The sequence below is a fragment of the Silurus aristotelis genome (assembly GCF_946808225.1).
Source record: "Silurus aristotelis genome assembly, chromosome: 8".
Classification (NCBI taxonomy): Eukaryota; Metazoa; Chordata; class Actinopteri; order Siluriformes; family Siluridae; genus Silurus; species Silurus aristotelis.
In genome coordinates, this window is record NC_139581.1 from 17,065,460 (window position 1) to 17,086,619 (window position 21,160).

A 21,160-nucleotide genomic window follows, 5' to 3' on the forward strand; every position below is an offset into this window, starting at 1 on the left:
TGTCACAGATGAGCCCTTTTCACATTATCTACGGTTCTATTCGCTGCTGCAGGTTTTAGAATGATGGTCATGCACTTAAAAGACCCAGGGTCACCTCATTTCCCTAGACACATTCTCATCCACTCAAAACATTAGCAAAAAAAATTTCTTTTTTTCTATCAACGAATCCTTTTAGCAATACTATAAATGCCAAAGAAGGCTTTGTCTCCACTTTCCATGGTTACAAGGACATGGTTCATAAGGAGACCGTCTATACAGGTGCATATGAGGAGGAATTGCTTGTTTTTTAACGGTGGCAGTTGCATAATGTTTAAGCATTCTCCGTTCTAGTGGTCAGCATTGAGGTACCACAGACAGACATAGAGGACTTTGTGATGGGCACAAAGAAATAAAGAGAAAAAAGAGATTAGATATAAAACGGTTAAAGAAAAGCAGTGAGTCAGTCCTGCAAATGCAGATAGAGATGTGCAGTGTGAAAATCTGCATTTTCTATTACATACATGAAAATGAAATCCTAATAAAGTGCATCCTTAATGTTAAGTCTTTTGCAATTCACACTTAAAGAGTAAGTGTGACTTAGATTTTTTTTTTTGCACTTTAGATCATGTTATTTATCCAAATGGTGAAGCAGATCCTTCCCTGATTCCTCTGTGTCCAAGGTTGTCTCTGTAGACTATTTCCAATTAATCCTGAAAGCCAGCAGAGAGTAGACTACACTGCTCTATTCTACTTCTGCTTCAAACAAGCTGGAACAGAGAGATTTGTCAAGAATTATCCAGGCTCAATCCAACATTTGTCCCAAATACCACTTAGGGGTAGTTAGAGTTCTTTCTTTAGACTATTATTGGAATGATAAACATGATTCGATCTGTTACTATGGATTTTCCTGACAACCACTAAACAGCTGTTCTACACTGTTATTGTGTAATGTCAAGTCTATGGACAGTTATGTTTGTCTGTAAATATGATTACAATATTTAAACTTACAACCTTGTGATCAGAAGCCCAAGCCTTAAGCACAAAACCATTACTACCCTGCATATCTTCATGCATGTTTATTTTTACATGAACATCCTGTCAGTACATTTTTCCTTATTCCCTTACACCTTCAATCTACACCCTGTTAGCATGTACTGCAGAAAAAAAAACAAAAAAATTTAAATCTCATAAATCATTATGAGCCAGTTTTTGAGTGGTATATAGTCTTATATAGTGTACTTGAGAGTAATGACAATTCTTGCATTTGCTAACCTTGTTAGCATGCTAACTCTAATTTTGTATTTATGGGTGTAAACGATTGGCACAGGCTCTGAGAAAAAATATTCAAATGTTATTAAGCTCAACTGTTAGAGACTGACAAATTATTAACTTTGCAAATGTAACATTATTAACCAGTATCATAAAACACAATTTACAGTATCTCAAAAAACTGAGTAGACCCCTCACATTTCAGCAACCATTTTAGTATATCTTCTCAAGGGACAATACTATAGAAATTAAACTTATTTTAGAATAGTCAATGTGTAGCCTGTATAGCAGTACAGATTTACTGTCCTCTGAAAATAACCCAACATACAGCCATTATTGTGAAAATAGCTGAAAACAAAAGTGAGTGAACCCTAAGTGATAACAGCTGTACATTGTGTTACTATGCAAAGCTACATGTCATTTTCATCGTGTTCATGTTTTTGTCTGCTTGACAGGATCATACATATTTGTGTATCTGGGTTAAAAGCAGTTAAAATTTGGAGCTTTGAGTACAATTTTTTTATATTGACCACTGGATGTTCAACATGGCACCTCATGGCAAAAAACTCTCTGAGGATTATTAGAATTAGAATTGTTGCTCTCCACAAAGATGGCCTTGGCTATAAGAAGATCAGTAACACCCTGAAACTGAGTTACAGTACAGTGGCCAGGGTCATAAAGAGGTTTTCCAGGACGGGTTCCACTCGGAACAGGCATCACAAGAGTCGATCAAAGACGTTGAGTCCTCATGCTGTGCCTCAGGTGCAAAGCTGCTTAAAAATACAGACGCATGAGTGCTGCCAGCATTGTTTTGGAAGTTGCAGAAGCGGAAGGTCCCCTTGTCAGTACTCAGGCAATATGCTGTACACTGCAACAAGTTGGTTTGCATGGCCATGAAGCTCACAAGGATGACAACTGCCGTTAGAGACTTAAACTGTGTTTGAGTATCTATAAGTGAAAAAATCTACACTGGTATGCTGGATTAGAATTTAAGGTAAATCAGACTCTGTTGAGAGCTATTTTTTTTAACAAAGCAAACTTGGAAAGTGTTAGTTTAAATGTTTCAGGAAGAGGTAGGTCTTCACCTGTAGCTTAAAGATAGTCTGGGACTCCGCTGTTTGAAGTGTTTGAATCTACGAGAAGTTCATTCCACCACTTAAACAGAGAAGGGCCTTGAGGTATACTTACCTCTTATCCTGAGAGAATGTGGTACAAGTCGAGCAGTGCTGGAGGATCTCAGACAGCGTGGTGCAGTGCGAGGAGTAATGAGGTCTCTTAGGTAAGAGGGTGCTGGTCGATTTTTGGCCTTGTAGGCAAGCATCAGTGTTTTAAAGCTAGTGGAGCACAGCAGTAGGGTGATGTGGGAAAGGTTGAACACAAGTCACGCAGCTTGTTTTTGGATCATTTGCAGTGGACAAATATACAGTACAGACCAAAGGTTTGGACACACCTTCTCATTCAAAGAGTTTTCTTTATTTTCATGACTATGGAAATTGTAGAGTCACACTGAAGGCATCAAGGGCTATTTGACCAAGAAGGAGAGTGATGGGGTGCTGCGCCAGGTGACCTTCAGTTGATCACTTAGACAAAAAGTGGCTTGTTTTGCTGTATTTTGCTTACTTTGACTTTTCAATACATTTCTTGGCTTAATTGTTTTGCATTGTTTTGTTGACCTCATCTCCAAAATCCATCTGGCATATGCAGAAATCTTATATAAGCACAAGTGCTGTTATACGAATTACATTGCAGGTTATCACAGATGTGTTGATATTCAGTACAGCAGCACATTTGTAAGTGTCATATTGTTTTTTGACAGTTCTACAAAGAAGAAATTAATATTGATTAACTGACATTTCGGACACAATGTCACCAAATATATTTGGTTTATTTTTTCTCTGTTAAAATAAGCCACAGTGGGCACTCTGCAGTACATGTATCTAGTGCATCTTTATCTAGTGAACACAGAGGGAAAAATGTTTTTATTATCATTGTTGTTTAACTGATCAAGACTAGAAGTATTTGTTTAATGGATGAAGTAAATTGTCAACATCACCTAAATATTGCTAGTGAATTCATTCAGGCCTGACATGTTATACTTAAGTATCATGATGAACATTATGGTTGAGGTAGTTTGTTATATAGCACTTTAACAGCAGAAGAAAAGGATGTGTTCATGTAGTAACGTAGTAGTTCATAACTATTCATTGGAACACAGCAAAACCCCTTTGGATTGCAGTGTCTGGTTAGTCGTTGATTGAGAGGTCACACAAATGCATTCTCAGCACAAGGCCAAGTAACCACTCGCATTAAACTTCACCAAAGGTCTTGACCACTATAAAAAAAATGATCAGGTCTTCAAAAAATTCCCCAGTCTTCAAGCACTGTCCTCTGTGTTTTCCACTTGAGAGAGTATGAGTTTTACACTTCTGTCTGTAGATGTTTAACTGACTGTGCGGATTGCGTGCTACACTGCAGTAGATTGGGTTTGGCTGGGGTCACGGTGCAGAAATGGTTGCTGGTTGACGACGGACACTTTGTTTAATGGAGGTTTCTCTATGGCAGTCTGAAAGAGACGACGAAAGGCGCTGGCCAATTTCCCTGTGGAATGAACTGCTGAGCCCCTGCACCAAGCTCTAATCATACCCCACATAAATAACCTAATACTGAACAAACATGAAACAGTCTTCCAGAACAGCACTGCAAGTTCTACTCTGGCAAACAGATTTCTCTAACAGATGCAAAAAATAATGTCTGAGTGTAATAGTGAGAAATAAAGATTTCAACATGAATCTCTCTCCGAAACATCTTGAATCATGAAGCAGGATTCTCATGGTGCATGAAATATCCTGCTGACATCATAAATGCTAATATGACAGCAAGGAACCAATCTCATTCAGAGCCATAATGTGGAAGAGAGCTGAAACAAGCTACAATATGATGTATGGTTTCCAGCAAAGCAGGAAATGTTTCACAAAAGCACGACTACTGCAACATTGAAACATGAAACATTTTGTCCATCCAGCAGGCTTGTCTGGTGTAACATATAGCTCTATGTTCATTCTGATCGTATATGTGATAAAACAATACACCAGACAACATGTGTATTGTGAACAGTTAAATTATATATATTGACGTGAACAGTCCTCTTTGTGAAAATGTGAGAAAAATCACTATAATCACGCTATAATCGCTATATTCTCAGGAAAAACCTACTCAGATTTATACTCAAATTTGTCATTTAAATAAACATAAATTTTTTTAATGACTATTATGAATAATTTCTTGTTAAATCCATGCACAAAAAAACACAAGTATTTATATAAAACTGCACATTTCAGAGCAAGAGGACTGAAGTACTCATTATGTGTGTGCAGTAATGTGAGTCACTTTGTGCATGTACAGGATGCTGATAAGAGGGCATATGAGATTTTGCCATCTATAGCACAGAAACATAAGTGGAACATGAATAGGGTAATGACCTCTTTGTCACACGATTATCATTTCCACTAGAAATATATAGCACTTCAGGATCTGACTATATTTGGATTCATTATAGACAGCATAATAAACTGCATAAACACACAATACACTAAACTGTATCACATGACCCAATACACACACACGTTAAAGTTTTTATTTTAGCACATTTTGTTTGTAAATAAGACCTTTTATAATACCCCAATAAGTGTCCCTATAAGGTCAGAACTGCCCGTTATTCCTGTACTAACAAGAACATCAACAGTTTTACACACACACACACACACACACACACACACACACACACACACACACACACACACACACACACACACACACACTCACGCAGTCCCAACACAGTGTATCGAGTACAATTCTCCCATAAAATTGTCTAAGCACTTTTCATCTGTGACTGGCTGTCAGACTGATACGTAGCAGCCAAAATTGATCAGTACAATTACACTGACAAATCAGAGCAAGTGTGAAAGATGCTCTGTATATGGCCACACATATGGCCTCTGACTCTTCATTGCTGGACCACTTCTAATATCGGCAAGGGCAATGGTCAAACACCGCCCTGGCTTTCAATGCATATTAATCTCTATATGTCTTAAAAAAAGGGAAAAAAAGCAGGACGAATAAGACTATTACAGAAAGCTGGGAGCACATGGTTTCTCTGATATAATAATTTCTTTTTAATATGTTTTGTCACACTCAATCAACCCTATGCACTGTCACATTCTCCAGCAAAAGTTCAGTGTATTTCAATGGCCTGCCTAGTCACATGATCTGAATTATAGAGAGCACCTATTAAAAAAACCTAGAAGAACTAAAGAGTCCCAACACAAATGTGCAACTCATAAACCTGTCTACAAAACTTGTAGAATCAACGGACTAAAAAAATTGGAGGGTTAACATTGTGAGTATTTATTGATAAAATAGACTATTTGGACAAAAGTGCACCTGACTTTTCCAGCCATATGTGGTTCTTCCCCAAACTGTTACCACAAAGGTGGAGGCACACAGTTGTATAGAATCTCTTTGGATGCAGAAGCATTACATTTTTTCTTCTACAAATCTTTTTGGTCAGCTGTCCACAAACAATTTTTTTCTATATAGTGTAGATTTGTATCATAATTATTTTCTTCTTGTTTGGCAAGCATTTTTTTAGGGTATACCATAAACCAGGGGAAAACAACTACAACTAAAAAAAGCAAAAAGAAAGGAGTTTTTAATACACTGTAAATCAGTGTGTGACTGCATCAGGACCATGAATGTTTTTTTTGTTTTTTTTTAATCCAAAGCAAATGCTTGCATGTCTTTAACATGTTTTCATGCAGAGATATTTTCTAGCGGAACCAGAATGTAGCATTGTTTGGAGAATACCATAAATAATTTTTCACCTGTTTTTAAAGTCTGTTTATTTAAAGCCTTTTGTGTTAAAACCAGTAAAAAATGTCTTACACTTCCACACAAAACTATTATTTACTGTACTGTTCAATGGCATAAACGAGAAGTGTAGCAGACAGTGAGAAGTACTTATAAATAAATAAAAAATTAATAACCCATAAAAATAGAAACTCCACAGAAATCACATTAGAGGGTAATCAATAAACAATGCAATTGGATTGTGACAAAAGAATGTGATACAAACTCTAATTGAAATCTAATTATAAATGTTCGATAGCAGGAACAATGCATATCAATACACATCTCGGATTGTTCAGAGGACCAAGCATCTGAAGCATAAAAAAATGTCTACCTTCTTACAAAATAATTAGTACTGGCACCACATAGCTATAATGCATTTGATTTAGCGACTGGATTTCAAACACTAGTAAGAAAAGCTTGGTGTGCAGCTGCTCCCTGTAGGTGGACAGTATCTGGCAAACCTTCAAACTTCAAGTCATTACACGAGTGATCAAAGTGCTGAGCAGCTGGCTTCGAACACAATGAGAAGTGAACAGCGTGGGATGACAAAGCTAATCAATGTGACTGTGCCACACTGCTTCCTTAAAAGCCTAAAAGGAACAGCACAGGACGTATTGCATAGCTTGATCAACACACTCTTCACAGTTATTTCTTTTCTGTGAAACAAGCAGCATCCACAAACTGAAAAGTGTACACGTGTATACCTAGAAGGATAATAAACCTGGGCAAATACTATCCAAAAGAATGTTGCAAAATGTTGTAGTTTATGTGTTCATTTTCCCTGAGAACGATTTTTGCAGTTTTGCCACTTTTGTGACTGATACAATTCAAGACAAATCTAGATACACACAGATCAATTAGAAACAAAGATCAAGTTTAAATCTTTTTGTACATTGAATTGCACAAAAATTCTCCAGAAATTCTCACGGAAATTATATGTAGTATCTTGTGGAGAGGAAGAACAGCTTTAGAAGACAGCATGGTCACCATGTACAAGTACTGTATATTACCATTCCACTCTTTTCTCCATTCTACCTTTCAGAGAAAAGCTTCAGGAGAAAAAATATATAATTGGTGATTTTGTGAAGCTTTCTTTTGAAATATATGTGAAACTGCAAAACCCCAGCAAATGTGAAATGTCAAAACACTCGGCACAGTGGGGAGACTTCATTGCTAGTCACATGACTCTTCCCACCCCCTAAAGTAAACTAGTAAATAATAAATAAGTAAATTTAGACGTAACATATAAAAAATACTCAAGTACCACTTAAATTTTCTTCAGGAAATGTACAATTCTAGTTGTTTTACTCTCTGAAGCCAATATTTTGTAAAAGTCAGTTACTTTTTTCTGCCAGGGCAAAATTGTTGTTATTAGTTGGTTGGTTGGTTGGTTGGTTGGTTGGTTCATTTGTTTGGGTATTTTTAGATTATTAACATCGTGAGACAAAAAAGAGATCATCTGGAGTTAACAATATTTTTAAGTGATAACAGGAACCAGCTTGCCTCCTTAGACATTTTGTAACATTAAATGTAATTATAGTAATTGGTAAATTGCTAGTAAAGGAAAAATTATGTAGAAGGTGGCAATATAATAGCTATTCCATACATAAAAGCAGCACTGGCATTACAGTAGTTCCAGCTGTAAATCACAGGTTTGTATTATTGCACTCATTCTGGCTAAATTCTCTTTGGATGTAAAAGCAAATTTACACGACTGTATATGATGGATGCTGCATGTCATGTCATGTGTGCGAACAAATATTTTAAAAGCATGTTTACTTGACATTTAGGGATGGCGTCTCATGTGTCGCCACTTTGTAACAGTCATGCTTTCTGACATTGGAAGTCTTAAGAACAGAGCACTTTGTATTTTCCTGTTTCTCAGTGACACTGTCAAGCTGCATGTTTTTCTTTGTACCTTCCAGAACTATTAATGGTAATATTTATTATTATAGATTTCAATCACTGTGGTGTAAAAAAAAAAAAAAAAAAAAAAAAAAACGATTCAGGACATTCAGTTATAAGACAATAATGAACATTAGGCTAATAACAATATCACAATGCTAAAGAATATAAATGTTGATATATACAGTTTTAATATTGTGTATGATGGAACGATGCATCAGTAAAGTGGGATTTATTGTATTATTGATATAGCTGATCATTTGGCCCATGTACACATGTGGATACAGCTTTATTCATTTCAGAAGGGTGTCACAGTGAGCAACTCAGTCTAAGGAGGCTACAGAAACAGCTCTGCTGCAGGTGGTCATACAGTGTAAGCTCATTTAAAGCATCTGTTCTATCACAGATTGCAAACTTAATGTGTAAGTAAGAGGCAATTAAACACCATTGAGTCAACTTCAATTGGAGAAAAGCATTGACATTCTAAATGAAATCTTCTGCTATTTCCTGCTTAAAAAGATGTAAAGCTTCCTATAATTATTTCCTTCCTAAAGAAATTAGCTGGTGAAATTCTATAACTGATAATATAAAAGAAGACATATTCAACAAATCAGAACATTCCAGCTTTTCAATATCGTCGCTTACATCGGTGCAAAACAGCTACGGTGATCTAAAGTGTGTTTGCTTCTCCTGCCTTCTCACCTTGTTGGTGATCTATGTTTAAAGAAAGGTAATGGTTTTATTGTGATTAATGTCGAAACTGCATAGCCACATTTGTCTTATTTTACTGGCTCTGAGTTCTCTGGTCCATCTATTTGCTGGCAAGCGCTGCTTGCCATCCCCCTTGACAACTGTGTAAAGGTAAATAACGAGCAGGTCGACTCTTGCCGTAGGTACCTCATGCCAGCACCTCGGATTTGCATTATTCATCTTTATTACAGTGCTGTCTGTGGCTCATATGGAACTGACAAAACCTGCCTCACACTCACACGCTTGGTTCATTAGCAACGGCTCTGGAAAACCCACGGCTTACCTTTAAGCAAATCGTTTACAGCTCCAATGTCACTGTGGGCCTCATAAAGGCAGCTTTCATCTGCATGAAGATGTGACTCTTATAACACGCTTAATAATATGCATCGCCTCTTTCAAAAGTATAAAGATCCGACGCCACAGCATTGCATACTGCTGCATACTAAATATGCTTATCCTAAGGCTGAAATAAAAAACATGGCCTGGGAATTCCATATGCAGCAAACATAAAGAATAATGAAAGTAATATGTGCTTAGACAAATAGCTTTGACAGTCTTGTTTACCAGATCAGAGAGCCCAAGAGGGTTCAAATGTGGGAGAGGGCTGAATAATTGTTGATAATTTAAAATGCTCGACAAGTAATTATCTAATTAAGCTATTCTTAGGTCAGTGTAGATATGTTAGCACAAGGGAAACACTCAAATGTGCAGGGCTGGGGGTACTCCAGCACCAGGGGTGTTAATTACTGCCCTGGATTTACAATGTTGCCACCACTGCCAGTTCTGATGCTTGAAAACTCAAAGGTCCAACTGGATTTCAATATCACACCATTAACTATTATACAACACTAATAATTCAGTTCAAGCATTTATTTTTTATTAACAACATAATGCTAGCTCTATTCTATTAAAAAATATATTTTTATGCTCCCATGCCACAAGTATTTTGTCTAAATAAAACAGTTGTTACCTCTGAAGAAAATGCATTGGTCATCTCAAACTATGAGGATCTGGTTTTGTAAATCAAACTTGTTCCTAAGGTGATTACCCACTGCCTCTGTTAGTGCTGAGCCGTATCGGGCTTTTGCTTGAGATGAAGCAGTTTCTAGATGAAAGCTGGCATTCCAAACAGCAAGAAGAAAGAATGGGCTGTCTGATGCTTAATCACTGCAGAAAACCCAAGACTCTGAATACCCTGCACACGCCAGGCCCAATTAGCCAGGTGTATATAGCCTGCCAGTCCAGGAGAGGCAAGGAGCAGCTGATATGCTGCACTAACGTTTGCTCTTCTCTGGCTGCCCGATCAATACAGAGGCATGCCTAACAGATGTGCAAAATACACCAGGTCTGCTGCTTGAATGCAGACCGAGACTCAGTGTGATAAAGTGATACCAATGTCTCAGAGACCATCAAAAGAAGCACAATGCCACTGTCTGCAATTTACATAATGGTTTACAGTTTAATAGATACAGCTTCTCCTACTTTGATTTCCCTTCCTCACCACAGGCTCTGTTGTACTCCCTGTCTGGAGAGCTCATTGGTGTCAGAATGATTGGTCACGAGTAAAAGGAGGGTGAAGTGGAGGCGCTTGGTGCATTATGAATATCATACCCAGTGAAGCGAGGCACAGGGCCCCTCCGTCCTTTCATTCTTTATGGCTGACAGTAAGACCTGAACCCTACGCAAAAGGCCTGCAGGATTTATGAGCAGTATGGATTACTGACCCAAGCCAAATGGATAGCCAGAGGAATCGTGTGGTAGGGAGCAGCTGCTATTGAGGAAGATTGCCTCATTGATTTGTGATGAATTCCTCCAACCACACTCTTTTCTTTTTCCATCATTGCCACCTCTTCTCCATACAAGTGGGCTGAGAGCTCGCATTAAAAAGTCTTGTGAGTCACAGTGCTAATAGGACGCCAATAATGCCAACCTCCGCGCGTGTGCTGTCCACGTCAGTATTGCTCACCGAAGTGGAACAGAATTGGCACAAACAGCAAACCCAGCCCCACCACGGATATGAGAACAGACATCAGTGCTCAGGCCCAGCTGGATCGCGATGACCATGTGACCATCTGTCAGTTCAATCAGACTTTAACCATGTTGCATAATCAGAAATGCCAAATAAAGTGCGGTGCTTGTCAGAGCACATAAGCTAAAAGGGCCCAGGCGCTCCGGATGTTTACTGCTTCAGATAGACTGTTGAATGGGGAAGGAGAATATGTGCATACTGAATAGTTAAATCCTGTGACGAGCACAAACACAAAAGGAGGGAAATAACATGGTGATTGGCAGCCACTAAGATAAAAAAAAACATCCATGGATGTGCAACAGGATCCGATTATAGTTACTGCATAATGTGGGGAAGCACAACCACAAACTCTCCAGCACCCTGGCAGCGCCTGGGACACACCGGAGTAACGTTTTGATCTCAGGGGTGTGACAATAACACTCATTTCCAAATGAGCCCATTGAAAAAGAGGCTGTTCAAAATAATTAGTAAGCTATACAGGCTGTGAATGGTGCTTGATTAGCTTGCCGGAATACAGAAAAAGTGTACTTTCAATCGCTGCAAATTCTATGAAAAGAGTGATCACATAGTTATACCAGAAGAGAATGCCCACATGCTTTACGATGGTTCAACATAATTGCGTTTTTATCAGGTACGTTGTCTTTGTATCTGCACTTGTTGACCCACCCACATTATAGGGGTGTGCAAGCAAAGCCTGCCTGTTTCACTGCTACAAGTGCAGTCTCTTTTTACTGACGGAGCCTCACTCACAATATATTACCTGGGTGGTATTCTCTGTTCACACTGTACATAGCAACAAATGTGTCCCATATTGATTTTATTCAATCATACTGATCATATGATCATATTAAATTTAAGGTTCACCAGTGTACACATAGGTGAACCTTATAAATAACCCAATGAATCACCAACAGTAGACTGATGATTTTCTCTGCAGCAGCAAGACAGAAAGGATAGTCAGAGGGACAAAATATAGAATGAGTGCATCATTTCTTGCATGGCCTCTCTCATAATTTTATTTGAATCTAGAGCCCTGATTTGCTTATATACCCTCTGAGAATACAAGCCTGATGTCTGGAAAAACAAATACTTAATACAAAAAATGTGCATTTTTCCACAAAATAATATTAATTGACAAATTTAATTAAGAATATAAATCTTAATTAGATGACTTTCTTAAGAACCGACTCAAACAAACCCGTTCAAAAGAAAATTTACTAAATACGATTAAAAAAGAATGGGATATGCTGTTGAACCGAAGTAATCAGCAACAGGGTGATCTGATGAAGCCTGCTGCAACACAGTTTCTATCACATCTCTGAATATTTTCCAGCAACAGCACATGGAAAAGTGTTTAATCGCTCTTACGACACACCGATTTGCCAACTCGAACACATTTTCCATTTATTAAAAAATAAATAATATAAATAAATTTTTTTTTAATAATAAATAGTTGCATTTGATGTTGTGTAACATGTGGGACACACGTATGTATCATTACCGCTGACTGTTCACACTGAAGGCTCCTACAAAAAAATGTGCTGAAAATAAATCTGTAATAAAACCATACCACATGACTGATTACACATGTTTTTTGTCTCACTCTCAATAACACATTAAGAGAAACCTGTGTTTGCTTTGTAATCAGTACTATTGTCAGAGCTGCGGTTACAAAATATAAATCAACAGATTCAAGAATTCAACAGCGCTGTGCTGTTAACCGACTTGTAGAACATTATACTGTGCTATACGTGTGATTTATGGGACTGAGGTTGCTGACTTATTGATAAGGAAGAAGGAGCACATAAAGCAAACCTGCACCCTGACCCATGATTTCTACCACATTTCATTATAGCCCTCGTTTTACAGCATGTGTGTGTGTGTGTGTGTGTGTGTGTGTGTGTGTGTGTGTGTGTGTGTGTGTGTGTGTGTGTGTGTGTGTGTGTGTGTATGTGTGCGTGTGTGTGTGTGTGTGTGTGTGTGTGTGTGTGTGTGTGTGTGTGTGTGTGTGTGTGTGTGCAGGAACAGCCACATGGGACTATAACATCCTAAATAATTGGAAGAAAATACAGGCTGTGGCATAACCAGGTCAATGCAGGCTAGACTGAACTAAATGGGAGGGAAAAGTACAGAAAAGCTTTTAAAATGTGCTGTATAATTAGATCCTGTGCATCATCAAGGTTTTATCAATCCCACAGTCGATATCTATTTAAAAAAGCAACAAAATGTTCAATCAGGCAAACAAAATGTGTCTAGCTCACCTTTCCCCTGTGACTCCTTTTTTTTCTCCTTAATGTAGTCTCCTGGTACCTAGCAGAGTACTTGATCACTGAGACATCTTCAGAGATTATCCACAAGAGACCTCTCAATGGATATGCATGCATTTAAGATTTTATCATGCACAGTACCAGGGCAAAAAAAAAAAAGAAAGGACATCTTGCAAATGACTATGGTGTTGAAAGTCCCTTTTAATGAAAATATGTAATTAATGTTAATAATAATACCAAAACAGGTGACCTAGAACGAGATACGTTTTCCTTTTCTACATATTAGTATGTTTATATTTGTAGAAATGCAAGGAGTTTGCAACCCCCTGAAGGCAAGTCTTATTTTCTATTGGTTTCACCTTATTTCTATATAAAAAAAAATTATATAGAATTATTATTTTATATATGTGATTCTACTGAAGAGTGGAGATGTTGTTTAAGAACGCATGTGTTCAGTGTGGGAGGCTACGAAGCACAGTGCTTCATATATTCATTCCAGCTTTAATCTTGAGTACAAATACACACGCTCTAAGACTATTATGACAAGGGTAAACTGTAGGGTGGAAAGCAGCAGCTGTTCCACACCTTTTGCCTGACATAACCTCATGCACAAAAGAAGACAAGGGCACTGATGATTTGCAGTTGAAATGAAAGAACTGACAAGCAGAACAGCCAAGAGAAAGCTGATAGAGGCTGATGTGACCAGGGCACCACCTGGTGTTGGGGCTAATAGCTTAACCTCTGCAGGGCTGCCCTCAATAGGAACGATCGGCATCAGAGGCAGCATCTGCCCAGCAGCAGCACGGAGCAATGTGTCAGCCTCCTCTGACACTCCCATAATCACAGCAAAACCCTGGGGAGTGCTGGACTGTAGCTGCTGTAGATTTACTAACTTCCGGAAGGGACAAGAGCCTCTGAAAGTCACACATTCATTGTATGATACATACTCCGTACTTAAACCTGTATCACTTCCTACACCATATGTAAATTGGAGCCTAGAAAATCACCCTATTAACCTTTCTCTGGTGTTTTGATGTTATGATGTTATCCCCAGTGTTATTCATTTGTGTTATTTGGGACCTGGTTTTAGCTGCCTCCCACTGTATGGTAAGGATTGATGGTGCATTAGTTGGAGTGCTTTTCAAGGTAAGAGGGAGGTAGAGTGCCTGAAGCCACTGTGCACCACAATCAAGGTGACTGATCAGTGTAAAATATTATAAATGGGTTATCCAGCTACTTTTGCTTCACTTCACACATACGCCAGGGTCACGACTGATTATGTACAGGCAACCTAGGAAGGTTTACTTAGAGGAACAGCAAATAAGAAATCTTTTTTATATATATATATATATATATATATATATATATATATATATATATATATATATATATATATATATATATATATATAAAACAAATGTGTTTCCTTTTAAGCACAATTGCACTAATTAATGATATTTGTTCTATTTGTTTCAGCGGTAGCAGCAATCCTTTTTTTTTTTACTTAGCAGGTCTAGGTGTAATTTTTTATGTTAATTTATTAATTTCTCACTTATGACTTGCACATTAATATAATCAAATCATTTATGCACAATTATGCCTTAGAATGTGTACACACTGGCTCATTATAACTTTAATGTAGAAGGTTTATGACACAGTAGAAATGAGGCCCCTTTTATATTTTATTATATCCAAATTATATCACATAGACAAAACCATTCTAAATATTTAATTTGTTAAAATATTAGTGTGCATATACACAAATACTTATTTATTGATTACGTTTATGTATCATCTATATATATGAAACACATTACTACTTTGATCAGAAAGATCCATGGGTTTTAACTTCATAAAATATTATTAAGGTCAGGTTTGTAGCCTAATATATGCAGAGTAATAAGCCTTTCATATAATCTAACATTCTCAATATCAGAAATGCCAAAGCCTGTTGATCTCCTTAATCCATAATTTTCACAAAACAAAGATGGGAAAAACTTTGGGCACCAGAAACACAATTGCACGCAAAAGCTCCTGTTACAACTACCATTTATAGTATATAAAAATCTAATAAACATGATAATTATGAACTTATTACAAATAAGAAAGCATAAAGACATGATTATAAAATGTAGAGTGTATATGTACATATGTGTGTGTGTGTGTGTGTGTGTGTGTGTGTGTGTGTGTGTGTGTGTCATACTCTTGCCCGCCTGATCCTTTCCTTATCAGCACCACCATCATCATCATCATCATATTTAGATATATGTACCGGCAATTTAGTATCCACTCGTTCTGTCCTATCAAGTCATTGCAAATAAAAACACGTGTTCAAACACAAAAAGAAAGCACGATCACTATCACGTCAACACAATCCCCAGCTGCGTCTCCAGTCCTGACAGGACAGATATCGGGGAACACCTGCTCTCCTGAATTATGTGATTTTTTTTTTCTTTTTTTTTATGTCTTACCTTTTACCGGTGCGATCATCACCATGATCAAGAAGAGCATCTTGGAGCTGTAAAACACTGCCGCTGGCATCATGCTCTGGGTCTCCTTTCTGTCGGAGCGATGCGTCCTCATGTTCTTACACTTTGCTCAGTATAAACAGGCGCTGCTCTTCCTCCTCCAAAAAAAACCCCACCAACAACAAAACCAACGCACATACACACGCACGCACGCACGCGCGCGCACACACTCACACACACACAGACACACACACACACACACACACACACAGTTCGCAGTGGGAGCTCCGATGTGTCCGACCTCCTGAGCTGTGATCTTGCTCGGATCTCTTAAACTCTAATGAAAGTCGAAGGAGCGGGGATGATGATTAAACGTGCGCACGCACGCACGCGGGCTAAGCCGCTTTTCTGGCTTGGAGGCTGCGCGCCGCCGCCGCTTGGGCTCCTAGCGTTAGAAAGCGGAACGGCTTGAGCCTCGCGCGCGCTCCGTACCGTACATAATCTAATAGTGCCCTCGTTTACGCGCCTCCAGTACTGCAGCACAGAACACCGCACCGCGCGCGCTCATCCCCGCACCGCACCGCACCGCACCGCGCGCGCCCAACACCGCACCAGCCGGCCCTGAGTTCACAACTTTATACCCCAATGGACTATTAGCAAAGCTCCATGCCCCTATACCTGCTATCTACTAAACTAACAGGGTACTGGTTATTTCTGAATAGTACTTAGTACCCCAGGTGACTTCAGAGACACCAAAGTGTTTTTATTTTTTATTTTTACCCCCTTGGTTTGCCATTGTAAACTACAATATCAGGCTAGGTAATTAGACATGTGAGTGAATTGCGCATGCGCAGAGTTTGTGCTTTAGTAGTTGAGCATGTAAAGATTCAAAATGACAAAAATAATTTTTATTATCATTCCACTTTTTACAAAAATAATTGAAAAACGGGATATTAATACTGGAACAGGACACAATATTTCAATATGGAATTAAATATATTGCAACAAAATAACCCATAGTTTGTAAAAGTGCTGTTTGGGGAATGAGGTGGATAGTGGGTTCTGAAATTTGTGCAGATTTATATATATATATATATATATATATATATATATATATATATATATGTCATTGTGTAAATATAATAAATTACCTGGATGACGTCTGGAAGGTTTTTATAAAATATTAAGCATCATTTAAATGGGTAAAATCAATCAATCAAATAATCAACCAATCAATCATGGACATTCCACTTCTATGAATACAACCTGACATTAGTTGGACTTGTGTGTCTAAATAATGTCAGGTTGTATTCATAGAAGTGGGAAAATCTTTTTTTTGTAATTAACTTGCTATTCTTATTTATAATTCTAATACATTTCTTATAATAGAATTATAAATAAGAATAGCAAGTTAATTACATTTAATAAGTATATTGGTGCAATATTTTAAATAACAATGTACTGGTAAAAGTAAATCGTCTCAGTGTTTAATTTTAAAGTAAAAAAGGTGTTTGTTTAAATCTTTTGTGAATAGGTTTTCCTTAGTTCAAGGAGCAGATCTGGAGGGTTCATGGTTAGGGTTAGGGTAAGGGGGTAAGGGTTAGGGTTAGGGGGTAAGGGTTAGGGTTTGGGGGTAAGGGTTAGGGTTAGGGTAAGGGGGTAAGGGTTAGGGTTAGGGGGTAAGGGTTAGGGTTTGGGGGTAAGGGTTAGGGTTAGGGTAAGGGGGTAAGGGTTAGGGTTAGGGGGTAAGGGTTAGGGTTTGGGGGTAAGGGTTAGGGTAAGGGGTAAGGGTTAGGGTTAGGGGGTAAGGGTTAGGGTTTGGGGGTAAGGGTTAGGGTTAGGGTTAGGGTAAGGGGGTAAGGGTTAGGGTTAGGGTTAGGGGGTAAGGGTTAGGGTTAGGGTAAGGGGGTAAGGGTAAGGGTTAGGGTTAGGGGGTAAGGGTTATGGTCAGTTTTAGGGTAAGGGGGTAAGGGTTAGGGTTAGGGGGTAAGGGTTAGGGTCAGGGTTAGGGTAAGGGGGTCAGGGTTAGGGTAAGGGGGTAAGGGTTAGGGTTAGGGTTAGGATTAGGGTTAGGGTTAGGGTTAAAGGGTAAGGGTAAGGGTTAGGGTTAGGGTTAAAGGGTAAGGGTTAGGGTTAGGGTTAAAGGGTTAGGGTTATGGTTAGGGTCAGTGTTTTGGTGAAATGGGATGTTTGGATGTTGTTACCCCAATCCCCTGCTCTCACACATTCACCCAGGTTGTGGCTGGCAACATTATGTCCTAAGGCTTCCTTGTGTCTGTGCTGATAACATCAACAGTGATTAAACTATGATAAATAGATATCCAATGTCACCCAGATTAGGAAGAATTCCCTTTTTGACTAATATTATCCCCAATATCATATCAGGTAGTTTTCTCTTATCTAACAATGCCTCTGGCTTTCTCATTATGTACAGACTGATAGGAATTTATGAATGTAAGATTTATATTTCTAATCAATTTATTTCTGTACAGCTGCTTTGTGACCAATGTGACCAAGTCTATTGTTAAACCCACTATACACATAAAATGTAATTGAACTGATAAAATATGGTTCATACCAGTAATTCAACCCGCAATTAAGAGATTTAATATTTCCTCTATGGTGCAGTAGATACATACGGCATATTTCAGTATATGCAGAAGAGATGTGTGATTTTAACATACATGGAGGTGCTTTATCCACCCTAGACAGCACTCTGGTCTATTTAGTTATAATATATTTAAATCCATATTTAAATATTGTGTCCTGTTCCAGGCTTAATATCTCTCTTTTATTTTTTAAGTGGAGTGATACTAAAAATACTTTTACTCTGTCTACTCTGTTCATTTGCTTGTTAGTGCATCAGATATATATATATATATATATATATATATATATATATATATATATATATATATATATATATATATATATATATATATATATACTGTACATGATTAGCATTTTATATAGGACAAAATTGCATTTGCAGAATATTTGGTATGAAAAAAACATTCTTCGATTAAGATATCAACTGGCCTTATAGTTCCTTCATAGTTCCTCTACAGCGCCAAATAATCAGAGGATTTGGTCACTATAACAAGTTTTAAGTGTAATTAAAATGTATATAATCTAAATACAATCAGCTTTGCAAGTAACACATAATAGCAATACATCTAGATCTGTAGTGATTTGGTGGTAAGGCTTCTTTGAGGGGCAGCTGTCGCCCTGTGCCACATCTCTGCTATTATCTTGCTGCTATAGAATTTAGATTGCAATTGATCAAATTTAAATGCAATCAAATGACCTACAGAGCACAATGTGAGGAGACGTTGCTTTCAGTTTGAATGGGTATGACATGCCTGCTTTATTCAGCTCAGCCACCATCACATCAGTTTATCACAAATCAAATGAAATGTCATGTTTGGTATATTTTTGTGTCTCACATAAAATTAGCCATACAGTGATTCTCTCAGTATTAGCATATTGCATATAGAGTCTGATAGAGTTACATAAATAATGTCATTATTTTATATGCACACATTCACTACCACCATATTTTTCTTTAAACTTTGAAATATGAAGAAAGTTTGAAGAAATTAAATTGTACATAAAATTAAATATAAAATGAATTCATTCAATTTATTTATAAAAAAAAAAAAAACTATTCAGAGTTCAAAGAAAGACTTTTGTTGACCAAATAATAACAGTAAATAATATATACACTTGTCATTAGTAACCCTAAACCTAGTTATCCCCTTTGGTTCAGATCAATAAAGGACACACAGTTATTGGGTACTTATGCAAGATCAGTGAGTGTGTGTGTGTGTGTGTGTGTGTGTGTGTGTGTGTGTGTGTGTGTGTGTGTGTGTGTGTGTGTGTGTGTGTGTGTGTGTGTGTGTGTGTGTGTGTGTGTGTGTGTGTGCTGGATGAATGTACATGTTTGCAGGTGAAGTCTGATTTACTTTGCTGAAGGGCAGACTGAAATCTCTGCTAATAGAGGCGGTAATGCCGAACATGCCTCCAGGACTGCAGCAGTTCAGGCAGGTAGGAGGTTACACTGGTATCAGAATGCAGATTTACTCATTCCCAGTTAAGGAGAAGAGAGAGGAAGATCAGACAACTGGATTGCAGTAATTAAACCTGATTTGTAAATTGTGATGTGTAAATGAAATCCATCAAGTTTGTCATTTAGAAATGTAAAGGATCAGCCTATGAGTAAGCACATTGATTGACAGCATTTACCTGGCACATGTACTAGTGATTAATTACAAGGAATCAAACTAAAATGTAGTTTTAACCACAACCATGTAGTAAATTTAATTCAATTCTAATTCTAGAGGATGTGTTGAACTGCATTTGTTAATGGTAATATTTCAGTATTTTATCTTGTGAACTGATATGTTTGTGTTTAAATGGCCTGTCTTTGCTCTTTTGAATTTCCTGCTGCTTTTTCTGTTGTTTAGATTAAAGCCAGCGCATTAAACATTGTAGAGAACGGTAGATTGAGTTCTAACCTGATGAATTAGCATGATTACCCATGATTACTCTCCATACAAAGTATCGAGCATCCTAATTCTATTGGAAGCAATGATTAACTGCGATGCTCACAGAATGCAAGACGATCTATTTGTAGTTTTTTTACTAAACAAATAGTTGTGCACAATTCATTCAGCCTTGTATCATACTCTCAATAGTAAAGATACCACAGACAGATCTTCTTTATGGCATGTTGCATAATATGCTGTTAGAAAAAGCCTGTCACAGCACAAAACTAAATAGCACAGATTCCTTCACACTTTCATCACCTAGAGAGAGGGAGTGAGTATTGCACTCTCTACACACTCATTAATGCAATCACCTGTAATGAAATCTGTACTCCAGATCTTGCCACTACACTCTTGCACACTACATCAAATAGCCAAGGCACCACGTCTCTCTCAGCAACATTAAATGTATTCTCAACTCTCATCAGGTCGAGGCACATTCAATCACACCTCATCAAGGCGAGGCGCCAGTTCTTGTTCGGCTAGACATGCACTCTGTGATCAAGTGCTCTTTAAACAAATTCAAAATGTGAGTAATCTAAGACATTAAAGATGCATGTTTCCCTTTTCTCTTTTCTCCCTATCACCTTATTTTAAAATGAGGAGAGTGCTTTTTCAGAGCTTGAATCTATATTTCCAGTACTGCCCTGCTTATTTGTCTTAATAAAAGCCAGAGACTTTGCTGAGCTGCTTAAAGACCTTCAAGCTAGAATGCATCTCTTTTTTTTTCACCCAGAGCAGATCATCGCCACTGCACAAATCAGGCACTTCTCCCTGAAAAGGAGAAACCGAGCAAACACTCTTGCAATATTCTGTAATTTAGGTCATGTTCTGCGGAACGTAACAGTATATATTATGGGCGAGGTTATTTCCTCTGGGTTATGGCAAGTAGAGCTGATTGCTCCAGCTTTTTATCATCTAATATAATGTTTGAGGATTGGTTATATAATCACTCATGTTTTTCCATTAAAGGGGTCAGTCGACAATTCTCACTGCACATATTTATTTCCATATGTTTTTCAGGCATCTCCATATAAA

At 37.8% G+C, this 21,160-nt stretch overlaps 1 protein-coding gene across 14 annotated transcripts in view; it reads right to left on the reverse strand.

Annotated features, from left to right (window-relative positions):
* Window positions 1-16,310, reverse strand: part of sez6b (seizure related 6 homolog b) — a 171,855-nt gene extending 155,545 nt beyond the window's left edge. For all 14 annotated transcript variants that reach the window (XR_014534815.1, XR_014534816.1, XR_014534817.1 and 11 more), the window contains exon 1: window positions 15,579-16,310. Coding sequence is in view for 11 of the 14 variants with exons in the window: in XM_083549255.1 (XP_083405381.1) it covers window positions 15,579-15,690 (112 nt within the window). In the remaining 3 variants the exon portion in view is untranslated. The remainder of the gene's footprint in view (window positions 1-15,578) is intronic.
* Window positions 16,311-21,160: the final 4,850 nt, after the last annotated feature.